This window comes from Aythya ferina, assembly GCF_964211825.1.
Source record: "Aythya ferina genome assembly, chromosome: Z".
Taxonomy (NCBI): Eukaryota; Metazoa; Chordata; class Aves; order Anseriformes; family Anatidae; genus Aythya; species Aythya ferina.
Genome location: NC_140299.1, coordinates 13,014,739 through 13,034,034, shown reverse-complemented (window position 1 = coordinate 13,034,034; position 19,296 = coordinate 13,014,739). Strand labels below are relative to the sequence as shown.

The 19,296-nt window shown below is 33.4% G+C and overlaps 1 protein-coding gene across 8 annotated transcripts in view; it reads right to left on the bottom strand.

Annotated features, from left to right (window-relative positions):
• Positions 1–19,296, bottom strand: part of NIPBL (NIPBL cohesin loading factor) — a 162,699-nt gene that overhangs the window by 29,567 nt on the left and 113,836 nt on the right. For 7 of the 8 annotated variants that reach the window (XM_084505082.1, XM_084505087.1, XM_084505085.1 and 4 more), the window contains 12 exons: positions 13,351–13,533; positions 9,481–9,678; positions 9,230–9,301; positions 9,039–9,128; positions 7,934–8,037; positions 6,242–6,328; positions 4,859–5,090; positions 3,924–4,075; positions 3,460–3,540; positions 2,324–2,424; positions 1,334–1,472; positions 1,042–1,124 (listed from right to left, as the gene is read on the bottom strand). In XM_084505082.1, coding sequence (XP_084361208.1) covers positions 1,042–1,124; positions 1,334–1,472; positions 2,324–2,424; positions 3,460–3,540; positions 3,924–4,075; positions 4,859–5,090; positions 6,242–6,328; positions 7,934–8,037; positions 9,039–9,128; positions 9,230–9,301; positions 9,481–9,678; positions 13,351–13,533 — 1,522 coding nt within the window. The remainder of the gene's footprint in view (positions 1–1,041; positions 1,125–1,333; positions 1,473–2,323; positions 2,425–3,459; positions 3,541–3,923; positions 4,076–4,858; positions 5,091–6,241; positions 6,329–7,933; positions 8,038–9,038; positions 9,129–9,229; positions 9,302–9,480; positions 9,679–13,350; positions 13,534–19,296) is intronic. The other variant, XM_084505088.1, reaches the window with a different exon arrangement.

The following is a 19,296-nucleotide window of genomic DNA, read 5'->3' as shown; positions in this document are numbered from 1 at the left end:
CTTCTGATGTAAACAAAAACAATCCTATGGTTAATCAGAATAAAAAAAAGTTTTAAGTGATTCTAAAAGAAAAAGAATTTTATCCAGTAAAGGACAAATAGTTCTAACATTTTTTAATCCATAATTTTTTTTTTCCTAAGCTTTTTCGTTTATTATTTTGCGTTAAAGCATGCATGAAAAGGATGGATGAGGTAGGTAAAATTCTGAAACTCAGGCTGGAGTGGCGTATTTAGGAGGTATTGATTCTAGACTCTTTAAGCCTGGTCTGTCTTATTTCAGGGTGATAAGACTTCTCAGTATTATGTACTTCAAGGTTAAAATCAGAATGTAAAATTCAAAAGATAACATACCTGATATATTTCAGTTACATGTGACAGTCTTAACTTCTTTAATGATATCAGAAGTATGCAGAGAGATGGCTAGATCTTTAAACAGCCTCTCAGCTTAACAGTGGAAATTAACACAGTAAAAACCTCAGGACTTTTTCTAGAAAATGCTTACTTAGATTATTCAGGTGTATGTGTGTATATATATATATGTATGTATGTGTGTGTGTGTATATATATATACACACACATACATACATATATATATATATATATACACACACACACATACATACATATATTTTTTTTCTTACTTGTGAGCTATTGACATTCCTAACTTCCGCTATATGAAAGTGATTCTAGGTTTTCTCTATCGTAATCATTCTGATGACTGAATGAATCTCGTTTCACCACTCAAGTATTTATTCATCCTTCTCTTTCATTCTTCAGGTGATAACAGACACCTGATAAAAGTATCCTATATAAGCTACCAGATACTTCTTACATGTTTAAAGAATTCTCCACACAATTTCTATGCCATATTTTTTTTTTGTCCAGAAAAGTAACTCTCTTAGGGATCTATGAAGTACATTGCTATAAGTAACTTCACTAGTGGGTATTTAGCACTGTTAAGTAATAAGGTTTGTCCTGAGGAGTGACAGACTTTATTCAGAGTTGGCTTCATCAATACACTAAAGAACATAACTGTACTTACTTCTTAAGGAAAATAGAAAGGAAGTTTTGTGCTGTTCTCATGGCTGTTTCATAGGAGTTAGTAATAAGCACATCTTGATCCACCTAAAAATAAGAAGACTAACACTTGAGCATACATAGAAATATTGTTTCTAGATCAGTATGTCTCATTCAACAAATAATTACAGTGGACAAAATTACCCAGTCTGATTACTAGACCACTGTTATAAAACATTATACCCACAAACACAGTCATTCCTGGAAAAAAAAATAAAAATTTAGAAAGTAGGATTTCTTAAAATTATCTTCCTTACTTTTTTGTTCGATTCCTCCTCTGAATTAGAATCTTTTTCTGCAGATGGTAAGTGTACAACACATTGAATAAGCTGCAGAACTAGAGCCGTTACCATCTGAATATACATGGGCTCTCCATCAGTGTCACTGCTATTTAACCTGTTAATATGAAAAGGACAGCATTAACACTAAAATAAAACAAAACTATTATTTTGAGCCCTATATAATTATAAGATTTATAATGCTTTTACTACAGCTAGAAATCTATATTCTAGACATTTAACTAGTCATTTGCTTCTCCCTCATGAAGTGAAGGATTGGATGTAACAAAAACAAGAAGTATTATTCTTAGGTAGGACAGAAGAACTGAAACAGCCCATGGATGACTACCAGAATATCTGTGAAGCTCAGGCACTGAAAATCTACAGAAATATTTTATAAGTTAAACGCAAGCTCAAGGAGTAGGCACATATGAACCTAATGAAGTTCAACAAGTCCAAGTGCAAGGTGCTGCACCTGAGCTGGGGCAATCCCAGATATGAGCACAGACTGGGAGAAGAACCCACTGAGAGCAGCCCTGCAGAGAAGGACTTGGGGGCTCTAGTGGACAAAAAGCTCGACACGAGCCAGCAGTGTGTGCCTGCAGCCCAGCAGGCCAACTGTGTCCTGGGCTGCAGCAACAGAGGGGTGGGCAGCAGGTGGAGGGAGGGGATTGTGCCCCTCTGCTCTGCCCTTGTGAGGCCCCACCTGGAGTGCTGCATCCTGGTCTGTTTTTTTTTTTTTTTTTTTAATTTTTGAAACAAAGATCCTTTTGAATGCACACTAACATTACGCTTTAAAACATCACTCCTTAGTGAGAAGACTAACTGGATATTTCAATTATTTTTGTAACCAAGCATAAGAAGCAGTGACTATTACAAGATATATTTGTCAGGGAACTCTGCTCTTCCTGTAGAGAAAATTCTACACATAGAAAGCTGTGGCTGCTTAGCAATCTATGCAAAAATTACCTGAAGTTTCTCAAACTCCTCTTGCTAGTTGGTAGTCTTGCAAGGGAAGTGAAAATTTCTTCTAGTATTAGCTGTCTGTGTTTTTCATACCTGGAGAACACCTATTTAACAGTTACAGAATTGTTAAAATTTTATTAATTGTTACATTACAATATTGCTTGCTAAAGCTATAAAAATTAGATGTAGTAACATATACTTCTCTTGACTTTTAATGCATACCTTCTTTTTAATGCATTACTTTATTTCTTTAAAGCAAGTATTTCCTTATAAAATGCATGAAAACTTTTTCAAATAAAGATTTTAAAAGTATTCTAACAACACAGATGTCAAATAGCTCTTAAAAATACTGTGTATCTTAACCACTTCTGTCAATGGTTGAAATATACTGTGTAAGTCAAATAGTATAATACAGAGCTTTCAGACCCCAGTATACAGCAAAGCTCTATGGTAGCATAAATTAACATGAACACATACACAGTTACAGAATATAATTGGCAATCCAGTTTTACTTCATACCTTTGTCTTTAATATTTGCCTGACATGAAATATTATTTAAATTTATGGTTAGGACTGTAGGATTTGCTTCTCCTTTTGTTCAGGCCTTTTTATAAGTTCAGGAGCATATGATCCTTACAAAGATGAACACTTTCCACTTAAATGACCACATACATGTTACACTACATTTTTCCTGAAATAGTATTTTATTTGTCCCATGAATTTTTCATATACCCACCACTTCCAAGGAAAATAACTTAATCTATTATAAAAGTATCCTGCTAGTTCTCTAGCTTATTCCATTGCATAAATTCGTATCTTAGCATAGGAAATGAGGAAAATCACATTGCTAAGATTTTTTAAACAAGAGAGGACAGGTAAGAGAGAGGGGTTTGTGTTTAAACTTTAGACCACATAACAACCATTAATTAAGTTCCTTGCTTAAGTTGCTCCTCTGCAAATAGGAGCAGCTCAGGTAGATTTAATATTATTCCTAGCTTATAATACCAAACTGTAAAAACATGAAAAAATAAAATTAATTTAAATCTCTAATTCTCTACAAGCAAAAAATACAGCCTATGTTTATGTCGTAGTAACTTGGACACACAGGAACATGAAATTGCTTATTAAAAATTACTTACTGCAGTCACTAATTTGATGGCACATAACTGTAGCTCACTGACATTTTCTACAAAGAAAGGTGTTATTCCCATAGATGATACCTATCAATGCAAAGAAATGATTCTAAGTATACTTGACTGGCAAACTGATATTCATGCTATGTTACAAGCAGGCTATTCATTCATCAGATAAGGTATTCAACAACAGATATTAATTCACATTATTTGCAAATTGAGTACAATCATGCTAAACTATTCTTAGGTGTACAATAAAAGCCTTTGAACATTGAAGAAGAGAACAGGAAGATAACATACTACACAGAGACTTGTTAGCCTATGTAAATATGTACAAAAATATGTACTGATTTCACATTTTATGTCACTGACACTTTACAGTCTCTCTGGGAAAATAAAAGGAACAAAAACAAAACCAAAACAAACAAAAAACCCACAATGTTCTCGGACATTCTTCAGCCAAAATTTACCTGAAGAATAGTTGTATCAGTAAGAAGCTGTATCTCTAACAACTCTGACAAACTGCTGACAATGTCACAAACTTTGTTATACAACATCACTATGACTCTTTGCTTGTGGGTGGAACACTTGGCACGCTTTGCTTTTGAACTTAAAACACCACCTAAAAAATCAAAAATATTTTCGTTAATTTTTTCAGTGTTACAGTTCTATTAAATAGAAAGATAACTGTTTTCTCAAAGAATCTCCCCCAAACAACTCTACAATTACAACTGTGTGAATCCAATTGTTTACAGATGCAAAAGTATTTATTTCTAGCTGGAAGGCAAGAATTTCATATGACATTATTTTTTTCAGATTTAATTTCAGAATTAATTCAAAACAGTAATTGTTCTGAATTCTGGATTCGGGATTTTTAAAACAGTTCTTGATGTTGGACACCCACATCTGAAGATAAGTATATGACAACAAAATGCTAAAGGCAAAAAAAAAATTCTCTGAAATAAATCTTCATATAAGCAGGGATTATGACTATGAAATAACTTTTTGATGCATATACTAACTACAGACAGAAGAAAAGCTTGAGACAAACTTCTTTATACCCTGGTCCAAACGGTTATACTGACACTATGGCTATTACAGTAAAAATAAACATTAAAATGACCAAGTTATTCAGAGGATGCAATTAATTCATTGTCACTTTACTCTGTATTTAATTATCCTCAATATAACATACAGCATTAATTCAGATGCCATATGTCATATGAAAGAACTATTAGTATAAAAAAAATAAAAATTAAATTAAAAAAATAAAAAAAAATGCAGGGAAGTCATATCACTTGCATCTTCATGCAATATATATATGTATATATAAAGCATATGTATATATAAAGCAAAACATAAATCTAATGTGAAAAGATATTTTAAAATTATTTAGTATACTAACCACCATGAGGATCCACTCTATATACAGGGTCATACTGAGGATAGAGAGTGTTCTGCAAATGAAATTTTGTGTATTGAATAACTCTTTCTATTACATCCTCAATATATACAGCTTTAGGCATATTTGGTGACGTCATAATATTAATAGCAGTAAGACAAGCATCCGCAGATTTTGTCACTCTTTCCATAATAAGATCTCTCCATAATCTCTCCTCATCTTCAGTGTCATTGTTCTGCAAGAGGCAAGAAAAGCAGGACAGTGTAAATGAAAAGTCAAATATTTATCCTTGCCAAGTACAATATACCAACAACATTTTAATATACTTTAAAACAAGCACATTCATTTATGATACAAGGATAGTTTGTTTTATAAATCAACTGGTTGTTTTACTGGCAGCAAGTTTGCAGTACTTCTCCCTAAGTTATAAGTCTTCAATATCCCACTGGATTGGTCTGGTAAAACACACAAAAGCTTTCCGTATATCATAGGGAAGAGCTATGAAAGAAGATTGCTACATTCTCTACTTAAGACTGATGTACTTAAAGCAAAAACTGAACTCATTCATTTAGTATTGTCCTTAGTGGTCTACACGTATCATTTGCTGCTTTTACCAACCTAGTTTTTGCCACTAGAGGGAACTCTCACACAACAAGATTATTAAAAGTCACATGAAATTCATAAGAATAAAACTTAACACAGACCAACTCAACTATTTAATATCAGTGGGTTTAAAAACATGTCTTATCAAATATATCCATTTAGTTTTAACACTGGGTAAAGAAGGTTCAATCATGTTGCAACAGGGCAGAAAAAAAGTACTTCCTATTCACTTATTTTTCATATTACTTAAGACATTCATTTTCAAACTCATATTCTTCTTTTCCAATGTATGTAATCTCTCTCAATTTCTGCAGATTAGTTTTTTTCTGTAAAACTCAATAACACTATTCTTGTTAGCATATTGTTTTGTCAGTTCTTAATAATTAGGGAAGGAATATGCTCTACAAGAAAGCCATCCTTTCTAAGGGAAGTTTTATAGAGAAGTAGCAAAGAAATTTCCACTGGCATAAGTAATACCAGTTGCCACAAATATTTCAGATTGAAACTATTATAAATTTGAAATTAAGTCAAAAGATAACTCAACTACTCCCAACACTCTGGTTTGTTAGCAGTCCTACAGTATAGCATTTACTACAAAAAGAATATAATCAATTGAATTTTACCTCAAATCTTAAAATTTGACAATATGTTAATCATATACATGTAAAACCAGAAATTCCTTTCAGACACACACAAAGCATTTGAAACTATCACTGAATGGGACTCAAATGAAGAAAATCCTATGCTGAACAGGGGTGTGAAATGATGTAATTTGAAACTCACATGGTTAAGTAATGTAGAAAGCTTTGATCCATCTTGAATATTCTTCTCCAAAATATTCAGGACCTTTACTGTTTTATCTGTTGAGAGCTACAACAAGAAAACAAACACATCAAGCAGCTGTAAGAACATAAAGGCTTCCAAATTGCTGAAAAAATGTGCATAGATGAACATGGACAGAACATTTTACATAATTCTTGTATTAACCTTAAATTTTAAGGTATTTTTGATGTAAGGATCTGATCTTAACTTGTCAGCTTCTGACAAAGCATGATTGATAATACTAATAATACAATTAAACTAGTGAAATATGTTCTAAGATTGCAGACAAACTGCTTTTTAAACCAACAAAATTTGTAGGAATAGACAGAAAACAGCATATCTGCCAATAATGTTGTATAGTTATACATTCTTGACTCTGGAAACTGGAATTTACCAAATCCACTTACTAATCATATTCTGTCTGACCATATAGAAACTCGTTAGGAGAAAATCCAAATCTTATGGAAAAGCAGAAATAAAATTCTCTGAGTGCTAACACAGGGAAAACATACTCTTAGTAATTTTCTTAACTTTGAAAAACTAGCATGATGAAAAAAGTAACTCAAAATCGCTTACTGACGGTTCTACAGAATTACAATTGAATAATGTGCAGAATATGCTGAACTCCCGAAGAACACATCCACATAACACAGGTGCTCATCCTTAGAATCAACTAAATTCTGATTTTACATATACAGGTATGGACTTGCGTATAAATGGAACTAAGATTAAGGGGAGAACTATCAAGAGGGCAAAACACCCAGGTTGAAAACATCCTCCTACAGATGAAGGTAGGCAGGACTGAAGGAAAAGTCAGGTGGAAACTATAAATCTTGGGTTAAAAAAAATCCTTCAGAGTGACTTCTTTAATAAGTGGCTTCACAGACACTTCATAAATATAAGTGGTCAAGAGCAGACAGGGTAAGAAGGTAGCATAAGACTGCCCAAAGCCAAGAGTTCTACAAAGTTAAATAAGGAAACCAAGAAAATTATTTCTAGAGGTATAATACCAACAGTTTACACCAACAAACTAAGTTGTCTTGAACTGAAGTCAGGAAAAGTACAGCAAAGAAACCACAATATGCAGTTTACAGAAAATGACTTTTAGCACCTATCTTTTAAGTTTGAAAAGCCTTTCTAGAGAGAAAGAGGAAATAAGCAATTCAGTAATGTGTCAGATGGCCACCATATATTTACAATGCTCTGATAGCTTATAACAGAAAGGGTAGATTTTTTGATTTTGAATGTAGGTTCTGTTTTACTATAGTTGCTCAACACTATCTGTAAGGAGCAAAGACTGCTCAACGATATCTGTAAGGAGCAAAGACTATGGGCTGATGTGCTTTTGTGAAAATGGGTTATTTTAGATTTTACTGCTCAGGCACACGTGCTATATGTTGGTACACAGTACTCTCAGTTACCACTGACACAGAAGGACTATTCAGCAAAAATACCTCAGTGTCAGAGACAGTAACAGTTGTGATGTGGTAACTTTTTAAGTACCTGAGATCAGTTCAAGCATAAGCATACCTGTTCATGGTATGTCTCATTCACAACTGAAGAGGGTGAAATATTATTACAGGGGGACATTTCCATTTTGCAAATTTAATGAAATTAAATGGTCAGTAAGAGGTAAAGACTATGAAGATGTACCTTGTCCATAATGCCCATTGCCTTGATTTTTGCAGATTCACTACCCAGCTCACTAAGCTGATGTTTTCCCAGTAGCAATTCCTGTGGAATCTCATCATCATCACCTTAAAAAAAAAAAATCATCATAACTATTTCTAATAACATGTTGAAGAATACAGTATTTACAGCCAGTATGAAAAAGCAAATGCAAGAAAACTTGCTAAAAAAATTTTCCAAACAGCTAGCATCTAATAGTTCCATCTAACAAAGACAGATGACGATTATTTTTGGTTGTGACAAAACAACTACTTGTTCAATATAACTGATTACATGTTCTGAAATATTGTTTAACAGCCTAACATCGTGCATCCATTTCTGAAATCATCAACTACAACTATTTTTAATATAGCAAAACCCATTTATTGCACCTCTTGCAGTACCACCCTCATTTCAGCATAATAAATCACAAATGATTGTAGTTTGAATCTGGGACAGAACAGTAATTGAAAAATGCATATGATACTAAACATACACACAAAAACATGACATTACAAAACCTAGAAAGAGACAATGACTTCACTTTTAAAACCAAGCGTATAGGCAAGATTGCTTTGAGACTGTACTGATTTGTTTACTATGCTCCCCTCCTTGTTCTAATCCTGTGATAAAGATTGTAGGGAAAAGAATATTTAAGTTCTCCATTATCCATTTTTGTTGAAAGTCATTTTGGTTAGCCTGAACTACTTTGACACTGAAGCTAAGCTTGCTGATTTTCAAGTGAAAGGACTAAGGACTACACAGAGATTCAGTAACTCAGCTGTAAGCATGTAAGGTCAAAGGCCACAACAGATGAACTCCAGTAGATTATTATTTGTCTCATTATGATTTATGACCCTGTTGGATTCTGCAAGGTGGAGGAAGCGAGATCCTCTGCCTCAAGCAGCAAGTGAAATTGGAAAGGTAAAGTCCACTCTAGGTGGAAGCCATATAAACACAGCATACCCTAACATGTATCACAGGCAATTAGATCAGTCAGAAGGAAGTCTGAAAATACTGAAATGCAAATTTTTTGGCTTCTGTTGCGTTTCTATTTGGGGAAGCAGTTTGAAAATTTCAGACATATTACCAAGAGCTGTAAAATCCATGTCTTCCAGATTTTCCAAAATATTCTCTATTGAAGCAGTGAACCTTTTGAAAGTTGAAGAATCCATCATTTCTGGTGAAAAAAAAAAAAAAAGAAAAAAGAAGTGTATGTATAATTGTTTCATATACAACATAGAAAATACAAACTGAAGAAAATAAGTCTTCTAAAATTACCTTCAGGTGTTAGTTTAGGCTCATAAGCTTTCCTCTTCTTTTGTTTTTCTTTTTTCTTCATTTTTCTTGCCACTAGTTAAAAGAATAAAGAGTAAAACAAATACTTTCTCAAAATGATATAAAGGGTTGTTTATATTTCTTATGCTTATATTAAATACTGCATGTAAAGATGTTTATTTCAAAAAGTTCAACTTATCCTTTAAAAATGCACTAGTATTATGTAAGAATTTTTTTTTTTTTTTTTCATTTACCCTCACTGAGGCTAGGAGGAGGAGAATAATCATCCATATCAGAGTCATCGGGACTGCGATTACGGTATCGACCACTACCAGAAGTCCTCCTTCCTTCATGATAATGACCACTTCTTCTGTGGTCACCAGAACTTCTTCTGTCATGTTCTTCATACTCCCAAGCTTCATCTCTATCCTTTTTATGTCTTTTTCGAGAAGCTAGAAATGAAATGCATTTTCATTCTAAGTATAAAAAATCATTTTTTTATAGTTCAAAATTATGTATTTACAAGTAAAATGACTATATATAGCTGTACCATAAAACAAGTGAAACACTCTAAAACCATTACATAAAATTCTATTATGGCATTAATTTAACAGTTCATTTTTAATTACATTAAAATCATGCCTGAAATCAAAGACACTAGCAAATACTTAAGAGATAACTTTAAAGCATGTTTGTCTTTTTAAACAAAGTAGAGTGAAACAAATCAAAATAATTTTCATCCTTTCATATGAGAGCACTGACATAACTCCTTCAGTTACATAATTGTGAATATTACTAGGTCCAATTCAGTGCTCACTTTGCCCACCTAACAAAACAAATTTCAACAGGACTTAAAAATCTAGCTGTTTTTTTTTTTTTTTTTTTTTTAAATTCTGTTTTGCCAAGACAGCCAAAAGCTTGTCCTGTAATATTTATGGCAGTTAGTTCAGTTAAAGGAGAAAGCTGGAGTCACAATTCTGTGCTAAGAATTGAGTATATACCTCTGAAGGTTTTTATAACCAGTTTTCAGTCAAGACCAATAAACACAGCAGAACTGACTTTGAAGAAATTGGGATACAAGTTCTCTACAGAAACCGAGATTTGTTGGTAATAAGATATTGTGGGAAGAGGAACAGAGCGTACTCTGTTATTTTCAAAGACAGTCTGTACATCTTTAAGGGAGAAGGTGCTAAAACATAATACAAAAAGGACATGGAGGAGGATGTAGTTTCATCCATGAAACTCTCCAATATTTAATAAAATGGGATGATTGGGCTTACAAAAAGACGTCTAATAAGGGCTGTACTGTGAAGATCAAAATGGCTCCCAAATATTCTATACTATTAGAGTTTATTATTGTTGTGAAGCAACATATAACAGCCCCTTGGTATGTCTCTACCAAACTCTCCTGAAGTTTAGAGAAGTATGCCTGTACATAGGGTTGTTTTTGATCAAAATGGCTCTGAACATTTATAAAGAACTGGAAGAGAACTGATAAATCATTTCCACAATGCCAGCTAACTGAGCATCACAGTAAAGAGACTGTTATATATATCAGGGTATACCCAATAGGTAGCCCAGGCTCAGTATGAATAAAAAATGATTGAAGCCAAGGTGATAATAATGCTCATCACTGCACCCACTTTTCCCACTTCCAAAAACACACTATTAAATTTCTGGAAAGAGGTGGTCCAATACTTTAAGATAATAACTTAGCTTGGTCTTTGAGCTGTGTTGCTTCTGGATCAGACTTCCTTCTGGAGACAGAACAGTCATGTTAAAGAAGTCTGAACTACTAATGGTTTCTGTTCTAAAATGGTTGAGTTGAGCAACTGAGGAAATGAGTGGCTATCTGGGTTACCTGAACTGCATGCACTGGATAAAGTGTTTAATGGAAAAAAAAACTTCAAACATCTTAATTGCTGCTTCTTTCCCTCGTGAGACAGTATTCCCTCATGAAACAGGTAGATGAATTCCATCTCCAGAGCTTACACATCGCCAATAGCTATTTAAATCCTGTCAGATGAATTCTGACCCCAGCTACATCTCCATGAGAAAAGTAACTACCAGTATCATTTTCCAGCTGAAAACTGGACCATTGATAAAATGGTCAATTTTTATCAATGCTGCATGGCAAAACAGAATGTGTTACAGCTGTGTTGGTTCTGAAAGGCAAATAAGATGATCATGCCAACAGATTCTCACAATCAGACACTGCTCTAAAAAGTTTACTTTGAAGTAAGTAAAACTGACTAAAAGTGTAAGCTTTAGTAACATTAAAAATATTATTAATTGTATACGTACATATCTGGATTGTAAGTATCTCATTTGCTTCTGAATTCTGCCAAACATTTATATAATAACACATTGATTACTTGCTGTAGGAGAAAAATTTCATCAATTTTTAATTTCTCATCATTTAGTTAAATGGAATGAGATAATAAAAAAAATCTTCTAAAACAATTACTGTGTCCATTTTTAAGTTTACATTTAGATACCCAAAAAAACTTTGAAATATATATTTGTAACAGTACAAATCTATTCAGTGTATTTGTTACAAAATTTACATTCTCTTCATCATTTTGTCTCTTTTTAAAATCCAGATCTACACTATTCTCTGAGAAATATAACAATTCATATCTATATCAGATGTCCTCACTGAATTGTTTAGAATCTGTTGGCCTGATCTCTTGGCTGTACATAATAAATCTAGAATAACTTTGAGTATATAAGTACTGTATTTAATTTGCATTATTTCATCTTTAAGAATTTCAGCAGCCACTGTGACTAATAGCTATGCCGTGTCTCTGAAAAAGTGTCTCTGAAATTTCTGACAAACTTCTCCATTCCCAACCAACTTAAATAATTTTACTTTACTTCTTCTAATTCCCTGTCCCAGATCATTAACACTATAAACTGGTGGTATTATATGATAAAGAGAGAATATAGAATCCTGAATGAAGCAAATCATCATTGATAATTTGCCATAATTAAGTCTGATTACAAGATCTGTTACTCATGGTCAAGGCAGCATTATTCAATGTATTTTACAGGGGAAAAAAAAAACACACAACAAACCACAAACAAACAAAGGGACATTCTATTCTGTTTCTTTGATAAAGATCAGAGATATTACTACCACGATTTCTATGTGTACATGTGCATAAGCCCTGCATATCTGTTAGATGAGAACATATTAAAACATATTAAAAAAGCAAGATAAACCAATCTTTCTCTTTTGGACTGTAAGACTAAGAATCAAAAGAAAATCAAAAAAACTTTGTAAGTTCTCCTCTGGTTAGCAGTAATAGGCACTTCTGCTGTATCCCTATATAGGTAATGCAGCTAAGACATTACTTAGACTCAGCTGATTCACTCTGTTTTAATGGATTTTCTTTTCAGTGCTGGCTAACTGAACTTCCATATCTACAAACTAACTATACTCTTATTATGAAGTAGAAAATCCCTTCCTAACTTAAGAGGTGTATAACAATTTTTTGACTCTCATGAACATTACCTCATCACACAGCAAAATTCTAACTATAGATAGTTTTTTCTCTCCCTTTGAGATCACTTAATTCAAGACTAGTATGACCAATAAATACTATTTTGAGAACCCATCAGAAGTGATCAGTTTTTCCAGCAATATACCAGGGAAACAGTAAAAAAGGAAATATTTTAAGAAACTTCTGGGCAGTAATATTCTCAATATATCATGTCAGAAAAAGTTCAAGAGGGAACTCTTCAATTTTCTTATCAGTGAAACTAAGAATAATTTAAAATTTAGGTACTGACTTTTTTTTTTCCCCTGCATTGTTTTGTAGTTTTGTATATAAGTTTTTTGAGCTGCTTTACAGGCTATCTTTAATCTGACTGTCTAAAAATGTTTCGTAGCACAATTAAAAAAAATCCAGGAAGTGTTTTCCCATTTTCATTATGGCTTACAAATTTAAATAGTTATTCTTTTAAAATAAAAAAAAAAAAAAGATTTTTGGCCAGGTAGTTGTCTGGACAGCAAACTTAATTTCATATGCTCTATACTAGCCAACTTGAAAAAAGAATCTTTTGTAACGGCAAAATATTAGTCTTCTTTAGCAGTAGGAACAGAATGGTGTACTACTTACATTCAAAAGCGCCTTCACTGTCATTGTCTTCATCAGAACTGATTTCAGCATATTTTGGTTTCTCATTAACTGTGCTACGTTTGCGCTTGTTCATTTTCACACGTTCACAAAGTGGCATGGTGGATTCAATTTCTGCCAGGAGCTCAGGAGGCAACTCCTTTAACACTGACTGATCTATGCTACCTATTAATGGAGAGTAAGAAGAGTCATGTGAACCTGAAGATTAAAAAAAAAAAAAAAAAGGGACCAACACTACAGTCCTTTTTCAGGAATTGATTACAGTATACCTACTAACAATACCACGGTTAGATATACCTGGATGTATTTGACAGGTCTTTGTAAAACTGTGTATATTGTTCACACTGCAACTGGGAATTAACATAATAAATTGCATAAACATTACTTTCAACAAAATATTTTGTCAGGCATATAAATAAAAACAAATCCAAATTGGTGAATTACATTAGCAAAATGACACCCCTGCTCTACTACCACAACATTTAATCCTATTTTTTTCATTCTCTGCATTTAACAGGTTTTCCTGAAAGGTAAATTAAGGATTCATTGTGTCTCATTAAGTTCTGCTTATTCTCAATCATATCACTTAGTGTATATAAGACAGTAAGCAATCTTTCCTTTTCCAGTAGGCACAATCTGCGGCAGAATCTTCAGGTTCTTATCCCTAAATGTATGCCAAATGATTGACATCTCAAACTGTCTTGGATTTACATCCTACTGATAAGTTTACAACTCAACCCACATTTTTTCTTGATTTTGCTACAAAACAAAGTTGAAAGTTTTTTTTTGTTGTTGTTTTTGTTTTTGTTTTGGAAAGACAAACATCAAGCTGGATCACATCAGGTATCTTTACCACTGACATAACAGACAACATTTTACCATTCTCATTACATTTTGAAACTGTTAGACACATATGCAGTCAGTATGAAGGAGATTTGCAGTCAAATTTTTTAGAAGAGACAAGGAAATCAAATTAATTCAAAATCATTTATTGGTGTTTTGTTTATTTGATGTCATCATTATTTACCAAAGAGCTTTACTGCACAGACTATCTGTTAACTCTCTCCAGCAAAAGAATAACTGCTACTGTCACAAGTGCTCCTCTCTCCTTCCCCAAGGTATACATGATTGTTTAGATACAAAGGAAATCACCTGCTAATTTTGCTAGATATATATGCATATTATATATACATATATATATAGAAACAAAATCTTTCCAAATACCATATTCCAGATGGTTTTTCATTTTTAATTGCATTCACTGTATCAGTAACATAACTTTCTAAAATTTATTTCAATTTTTACACTAATATCCCATCTCCTAATCCAAGTTTAAAGTCTTTTTTCCCCCTTTTTAAAAACCTTCAGCTGTAATTAGAAGAGCCTTAATATTAGAAAACAGTTTTCAACAGTATTTTTAAATTAAATTTAGATGGTTTTTTATACTTCTGGTTTCAACATCTGTCTATAATCAAAAAACTGTCTGTAAGCAATGAAACTTACAATCAGAAAATTATTTTTTCTGTATTTCTCAAGTACATTCAAGCAAGTCCTCTCAGTTAAGTGGATAACAAAAAAAAAAAAATAATTACTTCGAACATTTTTGATCTGAGGTAGATAAATATCTATAAAATAAAGCTGTTAGTAAGAATTGTCCCTGATTCCCCCAGACCATGGTCACATTTATTTGCCTTAAATTGCAATCTCAGATACTCACCATCTGGCAATAGTACCTAAATTCTCAATATTGTTTGCTACAAAACATTTCACAGCATGGTTTACCATTGTGCTAGGAAATGATTATTCCTTGCGGGCTAGGCATTTGAGCAAAGATAGGAAGAGAGGTATGCCAGCACAGACAGATTAGTTCCTGTGTGTGTGCTACCAGCTGACTGGATGCCAGCCAGGTCTAATCTGGAGGTTGCACAGCTGTCTGTGAGCAGTGGTGTCCCCACCCAATACTCTATGTCCCTCCCTTTGTATACCTCTGTAGCATCTGGGGAAAGGTGCAAGAAGGACATTTGCATGTACTTTTTTTAGGACAATTTCCACAGGTGCAGACCTGTGGGCCTGGCTCTCAGTTCTATGCACTGTGGTTAACTGCACTGAAGTCAGCAGAACTACTCACTGACAATAAAATTTACATTAAGTCTGACAAATGAAGGCATTGCTAAAAACAGCTACAAGTAAAGGAACAAAAGATGTGTTAAGATTCACATAGATGTTTTAAAGCTATAAAACAACAGGAATACTTTCTAAAAATGCTTAAGTCTTTCTGAAGCTACTATTAAAAGTATATATATAAAAGCAGAGTAATTACTAAGATCACTTGGTGAGGAAATGAGAAAAGGAAACAAATCAGTAATGAATTGTGTATCCATTGGTAAGTCTTCTGTGACTTAACACACCTACTTAATTTCAAAACTATGTCTGAATGTTTCACAATACAATATTAAGGTTGTGATCATTGCTTTCAGGAACTGTTAGAACAGAATTTGTTCTTTACTTTGCTTACACTGTGCACAAAGAAAGTCTCAGTATGATGAAAGGTAGTGTTTTTTTGAGTAGGAAAATCCTTAAAAACAAAACAATAAACAAGAAGCACAGGCTACTATAACTCATAGGAACACCTATTCTTGCTTTCCTTATTGATTTTGAGAATTCTGGGAACAGTCTTTAAAAATAAGTCAACTGCCACCACATTAATTAGACATCAATGAAAGAATAAAAATGCAAATACTGTAAATATTTGAAAAAATAACTATTTCATTTTCAAAAGTCCCAAGTTGTCTTGATTGTGTTATGTTCTCCAATGCTAAACTCAAATAATTGCTTGAACTGCACTCTTGCCAGTTACAGATATTTCAGATAAAATATATAAAGCATTTATTCAATAAAAGAATAGCAGAAAATAAAAAAAAATATTGTACAGGTCTCAATAAGTCATCTTTAAAGATTTTGTATCTTTTACAATCTTCCCTGGAGCAAGCCTGCTGCACATAGTTTCCTTAATCCTGAAGATTGTAAATAACCGAATCTAAAAAGAGTTTTACTCATACAGTTAGGCATGACTGCATGTGTATCAACAATTCTGATATACATGGAAAAGGACTGCTCATCATTATTTAAAGAAATTCAGGGATATTATATACAATGGGACTCCAGTCAATAATATTTTATTTTACAATGTATGCTATGTTGAATCAAGGCAACCCAATCTTCACTAGAAACACGTTACTGAATTCATTTTAGTGCTCCGTATTAAAAATGTACTTCTTATTTGTTCATGGTAGTAAAGAAATACTTAAAGAGAATCCAGTTCATCACAAGAATCCAGTCACACAGCAACAAACATTAGGCTGTAAGCCTCATGCTAATGCCTTTTCAGTTTACAAGATCATTTTCAAAAATGGTTAAAAGAATATATAACAGGAAACCATGTGAAAGCATATACAAAAACGTTTGATCACTTGCAGTTTTTCAATTTGTTTGGTAAGTTTGCTAAGACTTTGTACCTCATTTTCCTGTTTCCACTTCTACCACTTACATTTGCCTCTAGTTTGCATGGCTTTTAAAATAGCAAAGGAGAAAGTAACTATACTAAAAAGTTAGTCCGTAAGTTAATAAGAATGCACCAGGAAACAGCAATGCCTGCAATCGCTAAACAAAATATACTTAGAATGGACTACAGGCATCAGTGTTCTTCAGACATCACTTACACATCACAACACAACAACAAAAGAAATTGCCACCGTAACCAGATCTTTAATTTGTAAGGAATCTCAATGCTGGTGCACTCTACATTAGTGAATCTGAAGGACTAGTCACAGAATAGCTGTAAAAACACTTCAAGAGCTGCAAACATAAACAACTATTTCTTCTTCACTGCTTGTCCAGATCTACACAATGCTGTTTATCACTTGTATACTAGTTGCTTACTAGTAGAGGAAGGCAATGTTGTTTTAGGTCATGCATCATGACCAAAAGGTTTCTTAGAGAATATACTCAAGAATCTTCAGTTGTTACTAAATATCCACTGACCCAGGACACTTGTTTTCTCACCAGGATTTCTTCACAAAATAAAACACAGTTAAAAAACAGCTAGAGAACTTTAGCTAAAACAGAATTAGTCTGCTATCTTCTTGCCATATTTAGTAAGCTTTTCAAAGGGTCTTGACATGTATAGTAGAAAGTGTTCTACAAACACTAAAATTTTAGTGGATATATTTTTTCCTTTCTTTACATATGGCTTAAAAAACATAGAAAGGCACAGATCAGATTCAAATATTCAGCATTACTTTTTGTTCACAACTTGATATGTGGCTTCAAGTTTGTTAAATAACCTTTAACTTTAGTTAATACTTTCAGAAACCTAATCTTTAGAGGGATCTGAGCTAATTTTGCCTTTAATTTTTTCAGCCAGGTATACCTGCCTGATTCAGGTAAATGTATCCATTACCAGCATTGCCTTCAAGAGAGGAAAGGCAATATCATTATGGACATTTATTGGATCCATTCAATATGGACAGTAGCATGACATTTTGACACAACAGTCAGTGTATTCAGACTAGTTTCACCCAGCTTGATGAAAAAATTTCAGACAAGCAGGTATAGAAAAGAAGTTATGCTTCCTGATGCATTAGAAATCTTTCCAGGATCAGAAAGGCTTGCTCATTCCATTAAATCAAAACCAATGCTAATGAACTCTTATCTTGCTTTGATTACAAAGCTGACTTACCTTTACTTTCCAAAATAGGGAAAACAGATTATGTGGTTTATATTTTGGTGTTATCTCCTATGAACTAACCAGCCACAAAGATTCAAAAACATTAAAAAAAAAAAAAAGCTACTTCCATAACTGTAAGAAGCAATTAATAGAGTGGAAGCAATCAATACCAGGTTTGTTTATATAGATAAATGGCATGCAGCTGCATCAGGGGAGGGTCAGGCTGGGGGTTAGGGAAAGGTTCTGCACCCAGAGGGTAGTTGGACACTGGGACAGGCTCCCCAGGGCAGTGGGCACAGCACTGAGCTGCCAGAGTTCAGGAAGCATTTGTACAACGCTCTCAGACATATGGTCTGATCTTTGGGTGGTCCTGTGTGGAGTCAGGAGTTGGATTCCATGATCCTTGTGGATCCCCTTCCAACTGAGGATACTCTACGATTCTGTATTCATAATATCTAAATGACCTGTTGCAGATACATCTATTATGGCAAACTAACAAGTGCTTGAAGAAAAATGGCCCCTGAAGTCCATTTCAAAACTTAGGTTTATGTTAATGAAGTCTTTTACATACGTTAGTCTCCCATATATATCAAGTCTTTTCAATTTTTGTGTAATAATTGGTATTAAGCAAAACTTACAGTTAATACAATTTCATATTTCCAATGTCTATATGCAACTTGCATTTTAAAATATAACTTTTCCAAATATCAAGACATGGTATGCAGGAACACAGAAGAGCCTAAAAGGGAACAATGCCACCTGTTTGGGGTGGGGATATGAATCTTAGCTTTCATTTCTCAGTGTTCAGAAATTTAAATTTAGCCACTCTCCGCATTCTGGGAATTCTACACTAGTACATTGTCATACACTTTCATTTGACATTAAAAATGAAAACAGACTACAAATAATTTTTTTTAGGCACATGAGACATTACCTGACTACTGGACTCTTCTTTGCTGATGACTAGTATATTCAGTCTTGCTGTTATTCTACAGAGGCCAAGCTTATTTCCCTTACAGTCCCTCTCTGAGCATTTGATAGAGGATGTTCCAGTGGTTTTAATATGAACTGAGGCTTTGGATTTACCTCTTTTATTTATCATCAGCTTACTTTCTTATCATTCTCAAGTCACCCTGGGTCACTGCTGTAACTACATGGATAAAACATCCTACATTAGACACATACGCAGGAAGGAAAGCTGT